This window comes from Zea mays, chromosome 3 (assembly GCF_902167145.1).
Source record: "Zea mays cultivar B73 chromosome 3, Zm-B73-REFERENCE-NAM-5.0, whole genome shotgun sequence".
NCBI lineage: Eukaryota > Viridiplantae > Streptophyta > Magnoliopsida > Poales > Poaceae > Zea > Zea mays.
In genome coordinates, this window is record NC_050098.1 from 223532338 (window position 1) to 223553092 (window position 20755).

The 20755-nt window shown below is 44.4% G+C and overlaps 2 protein-coding genes across 2 annotated transcripts; both read left to right on the forward strand.

The window, feature by feature from the left end:
* The first annotated feature begins 311 nt into the window (after positions 1 to 311).
* Positions 312 to 14355, forward strand: IDP351 (Seh1-like protein). Its single transcript, NM_001157175.2, has 8 exons — positions 312 to 709; positions 1528 to 1639; positions 6532 to 6632; positions 7079 to 7156; positions 7326 to 7481; positions 7903 to 8015; positions 12615 to 12741; positions 13535 to 14355. Exons 1-8 carry the CDS (start codon positions 566 to 568, stop codon positions 13673 to 13675), a joined length of 972 nt encoding a protein of 323 aa, NP_001150647.1. The 5' UTR covers positions 312 to 565; the 3' UTR covers positions 13676 to 14355.
* A 303-nt stretch (positions 14356 to 14658) lies between these two features.
* LOC100278335 (MYB-like transcription factor ETC3) lies at positions 14659 to 16339 on the forward strand. The gene is made up of 3 exons (XM_008677124.3): positions 14659 to 15066; positions 15781 to 15868; positions 15965 to 16339. The coding sequence occupies exons 1-3, from the start codon at positions 15003 to 15005 to the stop codon at positions 16047 to 16049; spliced, it is 237 nt and encodes a 78-aa protein (XP_008675346.1). The 5' UTR covers positions 14659 to 15002; the 3' UTR covers positions 16050 to 16339.
* The last annotated feature ends 4416 nt before the right edge of the window (positions 16340 to 20755 follow it).

Here is a 20755-nt window from a genome sequence, read left to right on the forward strand (position 1 = left end):
TTTCTATGAAAATCAGAATCCTATTTTTCCTATAAAATTATTTTGATCCAAAGGAGCCTTGAAATAAAGAGAGGAAGTTTTCTAGAATCTATCTACTTTCAACTTTCTTATCCACAACTGAACACCCTCTCAGGATGAAAAAAAATTATGGGCATGTTTGGTTTCCTGCCTAACTTGCCATAATTTGCCTAACTTTTTCTGCCTAAGGTTAGTTCTTCAATTCGGACGACTAAACTTAGGTAAAGTGTGGCACAGTTAGCCACGAACCAAACAGGCCCATATATATATATCTCCTCATCTCATAGCATGGCTTGTTTGGTTTGAAGCCGGCCAAAGTTGCCTGGCCTGGCACAGATCTCAGGCGTTGGACTTTGAGTGCTTGGGCTAGGATTCCTTGCCAAACAGACCTGAGTGCATGACAGCGACAGCCTTCTGGGCTCACTCGCACGGTCGCACCCGAAACGCCGCAAATCCGGGCCCGCAGCCCGACCCAACTCAACTCAGGCAGACACTCGCCGCCGCCACGACGTCACTAGTAGAGCCGTAGAGGGCAAGAGGCGACGGAATGACGGAGCGGCAGGTGGCGGAGCTGGGTCCCGGGACGGCGTGCTGCGGCTGGAACCACTGTGGCCGCCGCCTCGCCGCTGGCGCCGTCGATGGCTCCGTCTCCGTCTATGACTCCCAGCCGCCACCCTCGTTCAAGTGGCAGGTCAGTTCCGCGTCGCTCCTCCGTGTCTCTCCCCTACCCCCTCCCCCCCGGCTGAAGACGACTTGCCCCGTTCTCAGTAGCTTTCGCTCGAGTTCATCTGCCCCCAGCGCATGCACAGTGCCTTCTGTTGCCCCGTGTGTGTTTAGAGCTTGTTGCTGCCTAGTATTACATTCTAGTACTTGCGTACGATGATGGGCAGGACTGTCATGGGCACATTGCGTGGGGGCGAATTACCAAATTCACTCTCTAGATTTCACAAATATTGTTCTTTCAGCAAAGCGTTTTCTGAGTGCGGAGGGAATCTGTCCATTGAGAGAATTTGAGTATCGTGAAGATTATATGCGGAGAAAGATAAATAAGTTCATAGGGTTTAGCATGTAGAAAGTGATGGATTCCTACTATCACAACGAATCAGCCGATTCTGTATTCACGTTGATTTTAGACGATTTTGACTGAAGTGATTTTCATATAAACGGGCTAAAAAACTAGGTGTTTGGCAGTCTACAGCAGCTTCTCGTGGCCAGAAGCTAAAAAAAGATGAAACAAACAGGGCCATAGACTAGTAAGTGTCCTTAAGTAGCAGTGCCGTGGGATGGTAATAATTCTCTCATGGCAATAATTCGAGTTCCTGACATTGAATTTGTGCTTGCTCTGAAAATTATGATGGATATGCAGCCTTGTGGGCATTGCACACAAGACTACTTGAAAACTGTTATCCAAAATCGGTTCCTTCTATGTTTACTGTGTTAATCTCAGTTGTTCTTTTGATTGTACAAACTGGTGTATTCTGGTGTATAACCTGGTTGGTGTTGGATCAGGCCCATGAGCAAGCCATTGTGAATGTCGTCTGGCTTCCTCCAGAGTATGGGGATGCTATAGCTTGTGTTTGTGCTGATGGGACACTGTCTTTGTGGGAGGAGGTTGCTGCTGGTCAGTTATTTCTATGCCTTTTAGGTTTGGTTTATGATGTTCTGTATCTGCAATTATCTTGTACTTTCATTTCACATGCTTTTGCTAGTTTTTATGTATTGGAATACTAAACAGTACCTTATGTTCATGTCAGAGAGCTTTGCGTTTTTTTGGTGGTGTGTATTAATATATTCAACAGTACCTTGTGTGCATTGACTCAGAAAAAATGTGAATCACTTAGCAATCTTTTAAATTTCTCTTTTTTCTTGCTGGTCTGGTGGTTACCTGGAGAACTCATTTTGACCACGAAAGCACCTTTTACCATGGAATATTTGGATATATAGACTAATTAACAACCTCTCTTGTAGAATGAATAACAAGAGTACAAGACTATTTTACTAGGATAGGATTGGACGATATACTGAACCTGACCTTTACTTCAAGTCCTGTCTGTATCTTGTGTTTCTCTAAATTGTACTACCTCTGTTCTCGAATATTTGTCGTCCGCTAGTTTATGTTGAACTAAACCGCGACAAATAAAAAAGAACGGAGGGAGTAATTTAGTTCTGCGATATTTGAACAAACCACCAACAGATATTTCTGTCCTTGTCTTTTAGTCACTCACTTTCAAGTTTTTTCTAAAGCTAAAAAATATGAGGCTTTATCATCCTTTGCTTGCACAAGTGCCTTTATGAGAAGTCAGTGTCACAGTCCTTCCCGGGAAGGCTGTCTAGGAGGCTGCTTTTGCTCCTGCCAGTGACGGCTAGGGCAGGGGGGAAGCGGTGCTGCTGCTTTGGAGACGCAGGGGCTAGGGTTTGAGCGGCAGCGTGGGCAGGACGACAGCACGTGCCTACGTGCGGTGTGGGAGGTGGCAGTGGCTAGAGAGGAGACCAAGGTTGAGAAGAGAGAGAGAGAGAGGTAGGGGAGAGTTGATGCTCTGTCTCTGCTTAAGATTGAAAGGTTACATCGCTCCTATATTTAGTCCCTAGAGGACTCGTACTCAAAGCAAATTAGAGGAGTCTTTATAGATTTGGATTTCTCCTTTCCTAGCAAACCAATCCTATTTCCTACACAAAACACAATCTTATTTCCTACACAAAACTCTATTCTATATACCTACTTTTATCCAAACTTCAAATATATTCCAGATTCTCCTAGCCGTAGGGGAATCGAGGAGCAGCAGTGGGTGGGCGCGCTACAGTACCTATGACACCACAGTGCCCACACGTATTGTTCATGCCGGGCCCTTTTGGCCTGTTTTAGGCCTAACATTGTCATGGTCCGCCACGGCTATGTAGGTCTGTGACATATCTCCCCCCTTCTCCGCACAACGCGTGCTCACACAATATTGTTTTTGAGTCGTTAATGTCGTCCAGGGGAAAAGCTCCTCCAAAGGCATCGCCTCGATGCTAATGATGAGATGGCCCAATGTGATCTCCACATAGATGATACCATTGCAAGTGCGGTTGATGATGAACTCGAAGTAGTGCTGGAGGTTGCCTATGTGGCTGGAGACGAGGAGTAGATGAGCCTTGTCTAGCATCCAACTGCGTCGTGTTTTGTTGAAGGTTAGGTGGATAGGATGTTGTAGCAGGTCGATGTAGACGTGTGGTTTGCTGTTGTCTGATGTTGGGGCAAACTCATTTTGGTAGATTGCCAATTTTTCCTTGGCATCGCTGGCGGAGCAAGGGGTGCCATCTCCCGGTGGTAACGTCTGCATAGATCGTGGGGGTATATCGTTGCGATGTGGACTCCTGATGTTAATGGCCTTGTGTGCCATGGATGCTATTGTTGACCTAATGTAGACGATGGTGTGGTTGCTCGGTCTAGAGCTCATCTCCATAGCACTCAATTTCCATTAGTTTGGTTCAAATGTGACCAACCATAAAGTGTTGAAGTAGACATCTGGGTCGTGCCTTGGGGCCACCAAAAAGGGCTTAGTCTCATGTCTCCACACCAATGTGAATGTGTAAGCAGGTGTCATAGTAGGTGATTGTCATTGGAATTAGTGGAGGTATTGCTGATGATGCGACCTTTGGCGATGCTTCCCAATTGGGTGAAGGTTGTGTTGATGATGTTATGTATGTCGATGTTGATGAGGTAGTGGTCATATGGTGCTGGTGGAGATGCAACACCATGTTGCTCAAGTGGTATTAATGAGGGAGCGTAGGATGCTAGCGTCAATCCAGGTTAGTTGCATAGGCCAAGGGGGTTTATTGAAGCTTTGTACCTGTAGCCCGTTGCTTGGTTTCATGTAGTATGGTAGTTTCCCAATGTTGTAGGTTGACAGTGAGATGTATGGAAATCCAAACTTCATGCTCATGAATGGAGATGGTGTTGCCGACGAGGATGGTGGCATTAGGCATGATTGTGGTGGTATAGTGGGTACCCATAGATGCATTTTGTTGGACACATATTGCTTCAATGGTTCTTTGTCCTGTACCGGATCAATAATGACCTCCAGTGTTGCGGCACTGTTGGTGGGAAGGCAAGTGGCCCATGGTCATTGTTGATGGTGACAGTGTCATGTTTGCTCTCCTCCACAGGGGTGATCCTGTTGTTAGCCTTGCGTTGGAGGATCAAGTAAGATGTTGTTGCATATGATGTTGGTGTGGTTGTAACTGTTGTCAGTGTGGGCGACAAGGAGATTCCATCCGAAGGCAGTTTTGGATCTGCTATCGGCTGAGGAAGCGTTACAGGTAGCGTTGTTATAGGTGTTACCTCCGGCTTAGGCTTGATCATGAACAGGTTGTTTCACCCTACACGATCTCGAGAACTAACGACTTGGGGCCCTCCATCTTCTCCTCGACGAAAGCACGCCCTGCCTTCTCCATAACGTGCGTGGTTTCCTTGATGAGTTCCTTGGTGGTGATCGCACGATCCCACTTCGCCTTGGCTGTAGCTGCGAAGTTGGTATCCTGCTTCATAGTTTTCAGATCGCCTGATCGCTTGATCGATCCCACTGGGCGATCAGGCGATTAGTCGCGATTAGGCGTCGATCAGGGCGATTAGTCGCCCCTGATCGATCCTAATCGCCCCCTGGTCGTCCTGTGTATTCTAGGACATATATATAGATATATAGTCACATATAACACTATATAGATATATACTTATATAGTATAGAGACTTGCAGCAGTATAAATACTTAAATAGTCCATAACAACACAGGAATATCAATATTCAATTTCAATACTTGGAAGTCCAAAACAGCAATACATCCAGCTTACTAGACCAGCACAACAACAAGTTTATTCAATACTTGAATAGTCCACTCCATACTCCAAAACAGCACAACAGCAACAAGTTTATACAAGACTATGAAACCGCAAGTTTACAACTTACTAGACCAGTAGAGTAGAGAACAAAGAGGAGTGAAGAACATACAAAAGCAGCACGACGTCCATACCTTCAGAAGAGCTGCTCATCTCCGGAGTGCTACTGTTGTTGACAGATAGGCGACGGGAGAAGAGTGAAGAACAGGAGAAGAGAATGGAGGACTGGAGGTAGAAGATAGGCTGCTCAGCTGCTGTTAATGACAGATAAGTTGCCGTCCTTTGGACTGGGCGACCTTTGGTCTACCCAGGCCGCATCTGAAGAGACTGGCTGACTAGGCGTCTTTTGGACTCCCCAGACAGCATTTAAGCCTAAAATGGCTTTTGGACTGCCAGTCTGCCACAACGCTTATCGGCTGATCGCCCGACACGGAGATTAATCACTATATATCACGATTAGGCGAACGATAAGCTACCCTGATCGAATCGCTACCTCTTATCGGGCACTAACAACCGATCAGACCGACTAATCGCGATTAGTCGGACGATATGTAATCACTGTCCTGCTTTGTGGCCAATGATGTTCCATCTGAAGATCCCTTAGATGGATTTGTAGGAAAAAAGTTGGGGGTTATTTCAATGTTGAGTGCGCTGGGTGTTGGCGTTGTTGTTGTTGTTGCCTTGTTGGTGGTGCTCTTCCTTCGGGCTTGATTGGCACTGCTGTCGTGATGATCTCCGGTTGAGTTGGATCTATTATTGAGAGAACTATGGTGCCGAGCGAAGAGCTTGTCCATCTCCTTTACCCAATGATCGCAGATGTTGCGGACAACTTGCAGATTTTCTCCATGGTAGTCTATCAGAGTGTGGCCCGAAGAATCGTTTTGGTCTCCGGATACCATGTGTCACAGTCCTTCCTGGGAGGGCTGGCTGTGAGGCTGTTTTTGCTCCTGCTGGTGGAGGCTAGGGTAGGGTAGGGAGGGGGCGGCTCCAGATATAGGTGTTATGGTTTGGATGGCGGCGTGCACGGTATGGGAGGCGGTGGCGATTGGAGAGTAGACTGAGGCTGAGAAGAGAGATATAGGGGAAGAGCTGATGCTCTGTTTCTTCTTAAGATTGAAAGGTTACATCACCCCTATATTTATAGTCCCTAGAGGACCTGTACTCCAAGCAAACTAGAGTCCTTATAGATTTGGACTTTTCTTTTCCTAGCAAACCAATCCTATTTCCTATGAAAACTTGATCTTATTTCCTAAACAAAACTCTATTTATTTTCCTACTTTTATTCAAACTCCCCATCTATTCCGTAATCTCCCGGGAGTAGGGGAATTTGGGAGCAGTGGCGGGCGGACGTGCTACAGTATACACAGCACTACAGTGGGTACTGTTCACTCCGGCCCTTTTGGCCTGCTTTGGGCCTAACACCACCATGGCCCATCATGGCTATTTAGACCTGACAGCCAGTCTCAAAGCGGATGGAGGGAATTTGCAATTTAGTTTGTGTTAAGGAACATATTGAGTTATTCATTCTATCTTGACTTAAACCAAAATCATTTTTGATTTATTTATTGCTATCTTGTATTTGATTCATCAATTTATGTCTAGGTAAGCAAAAGCTCTTACTCTGAAATTTTCAACTGACAGATGATCAACTTCCAACCTGGAGAAATTGTAAAATCTTCGAGGATGGCAACTCTCATATACTAAATGTACATTTTGGATTACATCTGGGAATTCTGAAAATGGTGGGTTATGATATGATATAATAATGTTGGATTTGTACCTCATTCATTATTTCTTGAGTTTTTTATACCTGTCACCTTTTTTGTCTTGTTTTTTTTTTATTTTGTTATTTTAGAGAAATTTAAAATAGGCCTGATTTCTATTGCATAGCTGGAACCTACATAGAGTAGAGACGTTTTTAAAGTGTACGATCCATGCTTCTCAGACCAGAATAAGGCACACTATGGAGCATATATATTGACAAGCACTAAGAGATCTAATGCAGCAAGCATGAAGATCATACTTAATATCATTAGATGCCTCCAACAGCAGCAAGCAGACAATCAAGTTATTCTTTTATGTGAAGAAATGTGTTATCCTTTATTTTAGTGATCTTTCTCTGATTTTGACTAATGCAATTTTTTTATTCTGTCATTTTACTGTTAGTAACCTTTATTTTTCTGTATAGGTTACTGCATACTCAGATGGCCAAGTCAAGGTCTACGAGCTCTTGGATTCATTGGAATTAGACAAGTGGCAGCTTCAGGTTTATCTAGCTACTGTTAACCATTTTCAAAGTTTTAAATTATGCTGTTTCAGTTTATTCTTGATTTGCAAATCATTTCCAAAGTCCCTTATGATTCAATCTTCCATAATTAGCATAAGATCATGTTTATCAAAACAAACTAATAATTTGATTATTCACATTCTTGTAGGCAGAGTTCCAAAACATTACTGATCCAATCTCTAGATTTGGAAAACCTGCATGCACTTCTGCATCCATAGCATGGAATCCAAGAAGAGGTGGAAGCCAACAAGCTAGTTTTGCAATTGGCTTTAATTCAGATTCGCCTCATTTCAACTCTTGTAAGGTTTGTGAGATTTAGTTAACCTCTGTTTTCCCACTTTGGTTTACTATTTTCTGTAGAAGCTTCTTCAATACCCTAAGTGGGAAACATCTTAAATTCCTATGACAGCTATTCAGCAACTGATATGAGTCCTAAGTGTGCTCATATAGAATAACTAAAACAGAACAGTTACTCTCTAGACTAAATTTTGTTCCTTTGATCAAGCTTCATTTGTATTCCCAAAATCACTTTCTTAATTGATTTTACATTTAGAGAAAGTAAGAAAGAACTGTAACTGGTGGGGATTAATTTGGATGTCCCATTACCTTTCATGATGTGGCTCTGACTTTGTGGTTACTGTGTTGTTGTATTAGTCAATTTCTTTCGTTAGTTGATGAATTGCTTTGTGGCTTCAGCAAGATTTTAATACACTGAAGATGAACAGATTTGGGAGTTTGAAGAAGCTCATCAGCGCTGGCTTCCACTTGTTGAGCTAGGTTCACCTGAGGATACAGGAGATAAAGTGTGTGCTGTAGCATGGGCTCCTAACATTGGCAGGTATTCCTGTGATCAAGCATTATGTGCCTTTATCAGCATCATTTGGTTGCTAGCTTGCTATTCTCAGCAGCTCATTTCTTAATATGGATTTTGTGGCTGGGTGATTGTTTTATGTACCCATGATTTTCATTTTTTTTACTGCATGATTGTTTTGTAACATATCGCATAAAGATCAGGACCTTACAAGTGTGTTCGATCGTAGGAAATTGTTATAAGGGAATGGGAGATAGGAGTTTAGGATTGGGGAATTGTCTTGATTGGTCAGTGGACATTGGAATCAGTGGCTGGGAATGGAACTCGAGGGCTCACTGGCTCAGTTCCCACTGTTCTAAAGCTAAGGGAGTTAATTAGGTTGGAGTTGTTCTTAAGTGGAAGGTGGAGACATTGCAACTGTTCATCATGACTTCAGTTGCTATTTCTCACTCCTGAACCAATCAAACAGTTGAAAATGCTCTCTTTTGAAAACCCTCTCTAGTTACTATCATATATGCAAAACAAAGAAATCAGACAAAATCAGGCTAGTTCCCCCCACTAACTCTCAACTCCTGTTTCTATGTCCCTTCCATTGTTTGCCAAACATGTGTACATGTTCTTAGCCAACCATTTTCTTTCCAAACCTGCTTTGCACACTTTGAAGTTAGGTTCTTCCTTATGTTTGTCAATTGAATATTTTTGCCAAACATCATCCTGTGCTCCCTGCTATTCAGCTTGTAGAAGATAGCAGGAGAAAGGTCTAGGCCCTGTTTGATTATGAGCCAATTCTGTTGGAGAAAATCCAAACGATAATGGCCGCCCTTCAGGTAGTTCAGTGCGAATATGAGCCAATTCTGACACTTACCACCCTTTCTAACATCTTTTCTTATAAAAAAACTCGTCCGGGGAGGGAAAGACTGCTCTCCCTGTATTATATTAAGAAGAGACCGAAACATGGTCCCAACCGAGAAAATCCCCGAACCTTGGCCCCCCATCACTAGCACGCCATCACCGCCCACTCTGCAATGGCTTAGCCAGAGGGTGGCGTGCAGCCCGGGAGTGGGCGGGGCACAGCGAGGGGATTTTTTTTAAACCAAGCCATAAATTCGCCCCCGAGGGGGATCGAACCCGGGACCTGGAGGTACTACTCGGAAGCCTTAACCATTACGCTAGAGGCCCTTTCACAACTTCTTTTCTTATGTTCACACACAGTTTGATGTCGCCATTCAGGTAGTTCAGTACGATAATGGCTGCGAGTTCGATAACTTCAGCGCCTGTTCTTCCTGTCACATGGTATTCATCTCCACATGTCTTGCCCCTACACCTCTGTCCAGAATGGTAAAGCTGAACAGATTATTCGCACCACTAGTAATGTCGCTCACTCGCTTCTTTTCCAAGCTAGCATCCCCCCTTTTGGGTTGCATCTCTCGATTCCGCCACGTGTCTCATAAACCTTACTCAACTTTTCCACTCACTTCGCCCTTCTTGGGTCCCACCCCTCCTATGAGCATATTCGAGTATTTGGTTGCAAGTGTTGCCCTAACCTTTCCGCCACAACCCCCTCACAAACTAGCCCCTCGCTCTACCCTGTGTGTTTTTCTTGGCTATTCTCCCCACCGCAAGGGTTACCTTTGCCTTGATCGTCAGACAAACCGAATCATCATGTTGTGCCATGTGGTCTTTGAGGAGTCCTCTTTCCCCTTTGAGGATCCCACTCGCCCCACCAGGGCTGCGTTTGATTTTTTTGGATGATTGTTCCAACCCTGTATCGGTTCCCGCCATTATGTGTTGCCCCTGCAGGTTCTTTTGGCACCACCACTGTGCTGCCACGTGCACCAGGCACTCCGGTGCGGTCACACCCTGTGGCCCAGCGGCAGCAGCGCTGCAAGGCTCGGCTGATTCAGCACCGACCTTAGCCCCACTCTGTTCACCTCTATGGCCAAGCTGGGCCGACGCTGCGCCTTCTATCGCACAAGCCGCGCCAACTGGGCCGGCTGCTGCACCCTCCCTCAGCAGGCCCATTGTGTCGGACAGTTCACTGGTTGCTACTCTTATGTCGTGGGCCTCCTCCACCGGGAGCAGCCCCTGCTCCTGCGCCGGGTGGCTCTGGCTTGTCATCTCCGTTGCCCGCCCTGCGGAACGGCTCCTCGCCAACGTCTCTAGCTCCTGGGCGTTTTTGGAGAATCATCTATGGCCGACAACTGCTCTCTACTCCAGCAACTGCCCGTGCCCCGGCCCCGGTGCGCCTTCCAACCGGTGCTGCTCCAGTACTGCCTGTGGCCAATCAGCACGTGATGACCACGCGTAGCAAGCAGAGCTTCCAACAGCTGGCACTGTTCACGACTGCTCCCCTGTCTCATATTTCAAGGAGCTATTGTGTTTGCCCTTGCGGACCCATGGAGGCAGAGTACTCTGCTCTACTTGCTAACTAGTAACTACACATGGGATCTCATTCCTCAGCCACCTCGGTCTAATGTTGTCATTGGCAAGTGGGCATTCAGGCTGCCCGCAGTGGCTTACTGGGAACGGCACGCTATAAATATAGAGTTGAATAACCGGCCGCAGTGGTGAACTGGTTGAGCTACTGTAAACGCTACTTCCAGAGTTCGAACGCTACTTCCAGAGTTCGAACGGCACAGACTCTATCCACTGTTGCGACAGCAGCGCAGCCCACGATGGGTGCTGGGGCCAAAGCAAAGGACATGTGTGGTGGGGCCCACGGTGGGTATTTTTGATATATATTGATAAAAAATATGATAGTTTATATAGGGTTGAGATATAGAGTAGTTGTGGATGCGGGAGTTTGGCTACTGTATTTTAAAATGTTGATGACTAGGATAGAATATTCCTTTTAGAGTAGAAATTTAGAGTAGAATGAGTGCGGATAGCCTCAAGCAAGGCAAATGGTACTTTTGAGCGCTACAAGTCCCGTTGTGTTTTCTTGGTTTCACTCAACGCTCTGTTATTGACTTCGCCGAGACCTTCAGTCCTGTTGTGAAGCCTACCACTGTTCGTGCAATACTCTCTTTAGCTCTCTCGTGCAGTTGGCCTATTCATCAGCTTAATGTGAACAACGCCTTACTCCATGGCACCTTGTCAGAAACAATATATTGTGCTCAGCCTTCAGGTTTTGAGGACCACTCTCATCCTGATTGCATATGTCAGCTGAATCAGTGCCTTACTGCCTTTATGGTCTCAAGTGGGCTCCTAGGGCTTGGTACAACAGGTTTGCTTTCTAATTTCTATCTGCTATAGCTTGGTTTTGTTGAGCCAAATCAGACACCTCCCTGTTCTTCTACCACAAGGACGAAGACATGGTATACCTGCTCTATGTTGATGGCATAGTGCTCACACCTTCATCTCAGCATTTGCTTCGCCATATCATCACTGCTCTTCAACATGAGTTCTCTATGCAGGACCTCAGCACGCTCCTTGACTTTCTTGGTATGCATGTCCAACACACTAGGTCTGGTCTTTTTCTCTCACAGCAATAGTACATGATTTAGATTCTTGATCGAGTTGGAATGGTCGATTGCAAGACCTGCTCCACCCCTGTTATGAATCTGAAGCTCTCTGCCACTGGAGTGCGCATCTCCATTCCCATGGATTTTTGCAGCCTTGCAGGAGCTCTTCAGTACATCACTTTCACTAGACCGAATATCTCCTATGCAGTTCAATAGGCGTGTCTTTACATGCATGGCCCACGGGAGCCTCACCTCGCTGCCCTCGAGCACACATTATGCTATGTTCATGGCACTCTTCACATGGGTCTCTTCGCCGCCTTCTCCTCAGTATGACCTTGTGGTATACTCTTATGTTGATTGGGTTGGTTGTCTCGATACACGTTATTCCACATTGGGCTACGCTGTTTTCCTTGGCGACAACTTGGTTTTTAGGTCCTCTAGGCATCAGAACACTGTGTCTCCCTCCGGTGTCGAGGTTGAGGACCACGTTGTTGCCAGTGCAGTCACTGAAGCTACCTAGATTCACCAATTGTTATCTGAGTTCAACACTTTGTTCAAGACTACTCTGGTGTACTGTGACAATATCAACACCATCTACATGCCTCTGAACCTCATCCAATCATCAACACACCAATCATGTACAGATTGGCCACCGCTTTGTCAGGGAGCGTGTTGTTCTTGGTAACGTCCATGTTCTTCATCTCCTGACGACATCTCAGTTTGTCGACATCTTCACTAAGGGATTGCCTTCGTCAATTTATGGAGTTTCGGTCCAGTCTCAATGTGTGTATTGGGCCTGAGCCTGGAGGCCTAGCGCCGTCCGACCCATTTATGGGTAGATTAGATTCATTTGATTTGCAAGATATGAGATCTTGATCTGTTCTGTTTCTATAGACCTCAAGATCTCCTCACCCCTTTATATATGTAGTCTCCCTCAATCAATCCACACCATCATTGACTCTTTCACTAGGTACTAGAGGTGAGGTATTGGGAAACCGCTGGAGATGCTCTCATGACGGTCAACTAATACTGAGTTTAAGTGATCATTCTAGAACATGGGAGCCAACTGTTTCTTAAATGTCTGTTTCAATGTAGCAGTTAATCTTTTTCCCCTTTTACAATACTGATATGCTTCTATTTCCTTTGGTGTGCTCTATTCTAGACCATATGAGATTATCGCAGTTGCAACCTGCAAAGGAATTGCAATCTGGCATATAGGTTTGAACGCTGATGCTGATGGCGGACCTTCGACGCAGAACGTTGCTTTACTTAATGGCCACGATGGCGAGGTACAGCTGAAACCTGTCCTTTATCTCGACACTAGGTATTTGATGCAACATTGTGGGCTTCCTGGAGAATATGGTGTTGATACTTCCAGACCCTAGAAGTTCTAGAACTAAAATGTTTAGAACTCCCTTCGTCCCAAAATATAATTCGTTTTAGACTAATCATACATTCATTAAGTAACATATGAATGTACTTTACATGTATGTCTATTATTCATTATCATTTGAATGAATGTGGACGGGAAAAAAGTGAGCTAGAAAAAACAATATTTTGGGACGGAGGGAGTAATAAGGAAGGAGTATAGCATGCTTCAATCAAGTTTCTAATTAAGACTGGGCTCCAGTACTTACAGTGGATTCACCTTAGGGCATGTTCGGTTGCAATGATTTAATTACACTGGGTTTGAGTGGATCTGGCCACTGTCTGTTGCCACTCAATTCTCTTGGAGGTTTAATATGCTGCCACTACGTAACCGGATCTTTGCGTCCTTGCATGTGCTGCTCGCTTGTGAGACAGGGATTTCTCACATGCCGTTGGACTCGTGGTTTGTATCCTGGTGGGCCGGGGTGGCAGGGAAAGGTTGGGTTTGACTAGGATGAAGTCTACACAGTGCTTACACGAAGTCATGAACATATGTTTCTGTGAGCGTGAATTCTTCCTCAACCGGGTTACTCCACGTGGGTCAAAACCCATAAACGAACAAGGCCTTAGTCTTTTTTATTTGAACACTAGACCGCATCTTTTTGTGTGTGTGTGATTGTTTATACTTGCATCTTACATTCTGAATCTGACTAGGTGTGGCAACTGGAATGGGACATGGGCGGTATGACACTCGCATCAACCGGAGGAGATGGCATGGTTAAGCTATGGCAGGCTAATTTGGATGGAGTTTGGCATGAGCAGGCTGTTCTTGACTGCAGTGGATCACATGTCTAGGGTCTACGTGTTTCAGAAAACATTTTTTTTTTGTTCCCAGCACTAGAAGTTGCTGCTCTTGCTGCAGAATTATCAAGTACTTCTTTCGCTTATCCGCCCAACTATTGCTGTCTCCTGTGTGGCTGGTTGGGCGCTATCAAAACTGGGCCATTAACGGCCGTGGGACCGCATTGAAAAGTCCAGAAAACGAAGGTACATTTGCTTGTAACCTTGTAATTGGGGAAGCTACACAGACGTTGAGTCTAAGCTAGTGGACGGAGGTCGAGATCAACCACGTGATGTACACGTGGTCATGTTCCTCAAAATCTTCCGCAGGTCCTTTCAGATATCACTGATATGCTTGTACCATTAAAAGCAGATTAACACAGGACGACCTTCGGCTGCCCACAGATCAGCTATCCACAATCAATGTTTATTTTCATGGTATATTAGATTTAATATTAGCGCTAGGTTTTTCAGATTTGGAGGTAGGGAGATGGCAGACGGAAATTGTGGCAGGATCAAGCTTCGCTAGTTAGCTGTGACAGCGTTTTACACTAAAACTGAGTGGTGCCCAGCCCATAAGTGAGGCCATTGTAATACTGATTCTGGCGAACCCTATTTGTGGAAGTACCCAACGATAAACCTGCTGCAGGTAGGGATGTTTTTTTACAATTCGTTTTATAATCTGATCTTATACTTAAATTTCATAGCTCTAAAATTTAGAGCTCGTTATCACCCTAGCTGCAGGCAAATAAGAGAATTTACCGAAGTGTTTCAATCTTCAAGTGGAAGGTGAGTGAAATCTACGGGACCTGTCTGGCGCGAATATATTTTGATTTCCATGTAACAATTATACGCCTTTAAAGTGAAAAAAATGCAAAACATTTAATAATTTATACTTCTTTCCTTAACATATGAGAAAAAAAAACAGAAACTACGGCACAAGAGAAATCGAGTATGGAAGACTATAAACAGGGTCTCTATCCACTGCGCTACTACTGTTAAGTAGACAGTGAAGCTCAATTGAGTTAGCTGTCTTTTCGCCTTCTGAGCCAGGTTCTTCACACATCATCAAAGACATTACATGGTACCAACTCTAGAAAAAGGACAATGGATGGCACAATCTTCTTGGCCAATTCAAAAAAAAAAAAGAGCCTTGGGATATTGGCACTAGTCGTAATCGGCACAGCTAGGTCTGAAAGGCAACCACCAATTCTCTCTCTTTAAAAGCCTGAGCTTGGCTCATAGCTCTATCTTGTCCAGGGACTCAATAGGCCAGTAGGCGATTACAAGGGTGGAAGAAACATCTAGCCTTAACATTCCAGGCTACAGCCTAACCCCTCTAATGGATAGCAGCAGTGGTAGCCAGGACAAGAAATTCAGAGACAATGATCGCCCTGAAGCAAAAGGTTCACCATTTTCTTGCTTTGCTTTGTTTTGCTTTACCTTTGCTCGCTGCCTCTTCTGAAGTCTGAACTTGTAGCTTTTTAGTTAGTACCATTGTGTTCAAGATAATAGCTCATATGACTTTGTTATTTCAAGAGATCTCACACCAACATATTCTAATCCTCCGTGCTTTATTTTCTCTCCGTCCCAAAAAGAATACAATTCTAGCACAGTGTTATGTCATAGTATCGTAAATTTGATTAATTATAGATAAAAAAGTACCAATATCTATGATAACAAATAAATACGATTAGATTATTATAAGATGTGTTTTCATAATAAATTTATTTGGAGCCATAAATCTAAATACTATTCACTAAAAACGTGATCAAACATGAACCAATTTAACCGGCATGTAACTCATAGTTGCATTCTTTTTGGGACAGAGTGAATACATGAAAACTAAAACAGATGGTAAACAGTGACCATTTAGGATACACTATAACTGACAAAAACTGTGGGGACAAACAGGACGCCATGTGATTTACCATCTGACCAGCCTAATGAAGTGCAGAGGATTTAGCCCCTTCGAAATAGGGGGAAATTATTCCTAGGAAAATTGCAAATTCTCTTGGCGAACATAGGATTGGCAAACCATAATATATTTCTATATGGTTTGTTAATGTTTTTTTTTTCTTACTCTCGTGATCAACTATATCCTTTCACAATTATTGCAGAAGCTAATAGCACCGCACAGCATCTTGTTGACTTCACGGAAGCAGAGGAAGATCTTGTTTCCAGAATGCACAGGCTTGTGGGGAACAGGTACACAGTACACTATATATATATGTGTTACTAAATCAGACAAAATAATGTCTTCCATTCCCCTGATTGTGCTGTTCATACCATGGCATTATGTAGGTGGGAGATTATAGCAGGAAGAATCCCAGGAAGGACAGCAGAAGAGGTAGAGATGTTCTGGTCCAAAAAATACCAGGAAAGATGAAACCGAGGCCTTAGATTTATATAGATGATATATGCAAGCATGTGCTGATAAATAATGTTAAACTGGGCCTACGATGTTACCGGTTTTTCAGCCTGTGCACATCTTGTTATGACATGATGCTAATTTTGCAAAAGCACAGTAAGAAAATTTACAGAACGTCAGAAAATATCAATCATGTTTTAGAAGATGTGTAACAGTATAGTATGCCTTAAGAAAAGATGAATTTTGCCTCTTGCAACTTCACTTGTGTACCGGCAGAAAACTTCAGTAACGCAGCTTCTCATGGAGGATGTGAGCTGTTACCAGCGGTCTTTAGATTTCTCCCCAGTGTGTATGGAAAAGAAAGATTCAGCATCAGAAACAAATTCTTAACTAGTCAACTACCAGCGAAAGTTGTCCACAAGTAATTTGAGGAGCATGGCGCTCACAATGGCTAGCGCCCTGGACATCCAGGCCATTAACCTATACCGTCAAGGTTCGTTCTTTCTGAGGCTGTGACCACCGGATCGTTATATGACCATGTGTTTTGCATGGTAGACAATAGTGTTTATATAGTGAAGTTTGAAATATAAGGTGTGTTAGAAGAGGCGCTCGAAAGTGGGAAGTTTAGGGTTATTCATTGACTTTCTGGAATCATTATTTTATTTCAGCCCAAAAAACCAATCTATTTATATCTATAACTCTATATAAAGTACCACTTTAAATTTCGCAACACTCACTCCAACAAAAGTACCTATAGTCATTCCATCTTTGAAACCAAGGGATGAGATCAGTCTAAATCTTCTTTTTCTCTTACTCAAATTCAACAGTCTAGCTTATTTAAATCATCCATCCCTCATCAGTCACACTTGCACCCGCGATCCCATCACAGGGTCAAGGGTGCCGAGCCCGCAGCTAGCAGCGTCATACAAGTTGGAGGTGGCACGCGGTGCTCGCAGTGTCCAGGGCCGTTCCTGACTTTTTTGGGGCCTGGGGCGAAATCCAATATGGAGGCCTCATCCACTATATATATATATATATATATATATATATATATATATATATATATATATATATATATATATATATATATATATATATATATATATATATATATATATATATATATATATATATAGGGCAAGTATAACGGGAGCCCTAGGCTTCCAATAGTTAAAGGAAGCCTAGGCCGACCACCCCTGCAAACTGGTTCAACCAGCGCGCCCAAACAGGCTGTCGGGTGCGCCACCTGCCCCACGTCTATTAGCGCAAAAAAAGGAATGCATGTATGAGTCAAACACGATCCAATGCATGCGCATAAATTTAGGAACGATATGTGCGGCAGTTTCTGTTTTTAAATCCTTTATTTTCTCCATAAATTTAGGATCGCTGCAACAGCCATGCAGCTAGACGCGTAAGGACCATTTTATGATATATACTGAGACTAAATATACTACACTGTGTTAATAATTATGCAATTTGATATACTGCGTAAAAATCTGTTACCAGCTGCATGCACACGAATTTATGATAAAAATAATGTGCAATGAAAGGAAATGAATTACACGCATAGAAACAAAAAATCGTATTTAATGTTTTATTTCCTTCATAAATATAAGATCCCTCCAACAGTCATGCAGTTAAAAACACATTAAATCTAGTTTATGATATATACTGATACAAATTATACTACATGGTGTAGGTATTTATGCAATTCGTTACACTGCGTAAAAAATCTGGCATGTTGTTAACTGGTGGACGCACCTCCGGGTTGGAGCGTAATAACCTTAAGTTTTGAGCATAAAATCCCTCAATTATAAGCGTATATACCGAGCCAATGTGAGAGATTGATAGCTCTAGTAGGTTGTTATTACGATCCTATTTTTATGGCAGATCCGAAAAACATAGCAGCCGCATGCATGCGGTTATACATATTCTAAAATTATGGCAAAATGCATGCATGAGTCAAACACGTTCCCTTGCATGCGCGTAAATTTAGGAAAGATATGTGTGGTGGTTTATATTTTAAATGCTTTATTTCCTCCATAAATTTAGGATCGCTGCAACAGACATGCAACTAAAACTCGTAATGACCATTTTATGCTATATACTGATACTAAATATGCTACACTGTGTAGATAATTATGCAATTCGGTATACTGCGTAAAAATCTGCTACAGGCTGCATGCACACGAATTTATGATGGAAAGAATATGCAATGAAAGGAAATGAATTGCATGCATAGAAACAAAAAATCACATTTAATGTTTTATTTCCTTCATAAATATAGAATCCCTCCAACAGCCATGCAACTAAACGCATTAGAACTAATTTATGATGTATACTGAAACAAATTATATTACATGGTGTAGGTATTTATGCAATTCATTACACTGCGTAAAAAATCTGGCATGTTGTTCACTGGTGGACGCATCTCCGGGTGGAGCGTAAAAACCTTAAGTTTTGAGCATAAAATCCCTCAATTATAAGCGTAAATACCGAGTCAATTAGAGGTTGATAGCTTTAGTAGGTTGTTATTACGATCCTATTTTTATGGCAGATCCGAAAAACATGGCAGTCGCATGCATGCGGTTTCTATTTTTATACAGATCCAAAAATTATGGCAAAATCGTGGGAGTTTCCATGCATGCGCGCAAATTAAGAACAACATAAATCAAGGAATTGTCTTTCCAATGTGCATGCAGTAAACTGATATACGAACTCTGTGTTAAAGCATAAAATCATACAGTTTTTAGCGTAAATAATACATGTGGTAGGCATAAAACACAATAAACGAAAAGAAAAATGCGCCGGATCGGAGAATGTCACGCGCGATCATCGCTGCGCGCATCTCGCCGCCCCTTATGTGACGTCGCTCGCTCGAACATCGCGCCTCATGCGTCGTCGTCGCTACTCGCACGTCGACGGGCGTCGCTTGCTCGCCGGCCTTGGAAGTGTCGCCTCCTCGAGGCTTCGGGGACGCCGCCGCTTGCCTGCACAAGGGCCTCGCTGCGGATCGAGGAACCTCCGCCACCGCACGTCGAGGTAATGGAGTTGCGGCCACCGGCCTGGGATCCGCCGTCGCTCGCCCTCTGGATCGGGGGCCGCCACCGCTAGCCTGGGAACCGCCGCCACCGCATGTCGAGGTCGGGGAGCCACGGCCACCGCAGCCACTGGCCGGGGTCCACCGCCGCGCGCGCTATCGGGCAACCGCCGTCGCTAATGAATCGAGATGGGGCGTGAAAAACTGAACCCTAGCACTCCGGGTCCTGTTTTATAGACGTCCGGATGTGGTCCGGCTCGACCGGATTGCACTGTCTGGTCCGGGCTTCCTTTAGTTATTGGAAGCCCAGGGCTCCTAATATACAATCTATATATATACATATAAAAACATAAATTATTTAACATTCAATGGAAAAAAACTTCTATGCCATGCATGCCTTAAAATTTATAAGATGACAAATATAAATTGGAGCCATAACACTTACTTGTCACATATCACATGATATCATGCTAAAAATTTCTTCTAACATTTTGTGATACAAAGTTGTCGATTATACCATTAAGATCAATCTCATCCAACAACTTCTTCTCAATGCACAAAATTACCAAACCATTTAATCTATCTTGAGTCATTGTTGATCTCAAATAGTTCTTCAATAATTTCAATTTTGAAAAGCTTCTCTCAACATGCAACCGTCACAGGCATAGTAAATAATACTCGATAAGCGATTGAGACATTAGGATAGCAATCTAAATCTCTGACATGCTCGAATATTTTCATAGCAGACAATATGTAGAGTAAATTTCAAAATCTTCAATTCAGAAATAAGATCATATACCTCAACATCATATAACTCAAGAGACAAGATGTCGCGCCGTCGCGGGAGCGGGAGGGCTGATCGCCACTTCGACTTCGTCAGCCACCAGGAGGCCGCAGGACTGCAGGAGCGGAGGAGCCTAGGGGTAGGACACGAGAGCGGCCGAGGCGCCGAGCGGGACGCCAGGCAGGCGAACAGGCGTCAGGCGGATGCGTGGTCGCGTGGAATATAATAGGCAGGCGGAGGCGATCAGGCGGCTGATCGCTAATCTCTATAGGCTGCAGGGTTAAGAGTCCGTAGAATACTTTTGATGGGTGGGGGCCCACTAGCTTTGTGGGGCCCGGTGCGGTGGCACCGGCTGCACCCCCAAGGGCTGGCCCTGGCAGTGTCGACCATCGGGTAGAACGCACTAGAGTGCAGTGTGGTAGACTCGAGGCTTATCCTCCTAAGGCGCACGTCGTTGCCGAGGGTGAGGATATTAGGGAAGTCCCTGTCGATGGTGGTGGCGGCGATGGTGGTGACCCATGGCGCAGCGTCAAAGACGGTGTCATCGTAGGATCCGGAGTTGTCGGTGGAGCATACGATAGAGACACTGTGGATAGCAGTGTGGAGGTGACCAAGCGTGACGAGCTTGTGGAAAAGGGACTTGGCGTCATCAGCGAGGGGCACGTCCTGGCCGAAGGAGACATAGATGACGTAGGCGCCGCCGTGGTTGGCGGACTCGAAGCCCGCGAGGACGACGACACACTATGCTGACCAACAGACCATGTAGGCAGCGACGCGCGCCCGCGGTGCACCGCCCTTGGCGGTGCCGGTGGTGTAGCCGAAGAGGCTGGCGCGGGGCATGAATCCGTCGTGCGACAGTGGAGAGCATGTGGGTGTGGTGGCCCTCGATGTCGTGTGTCT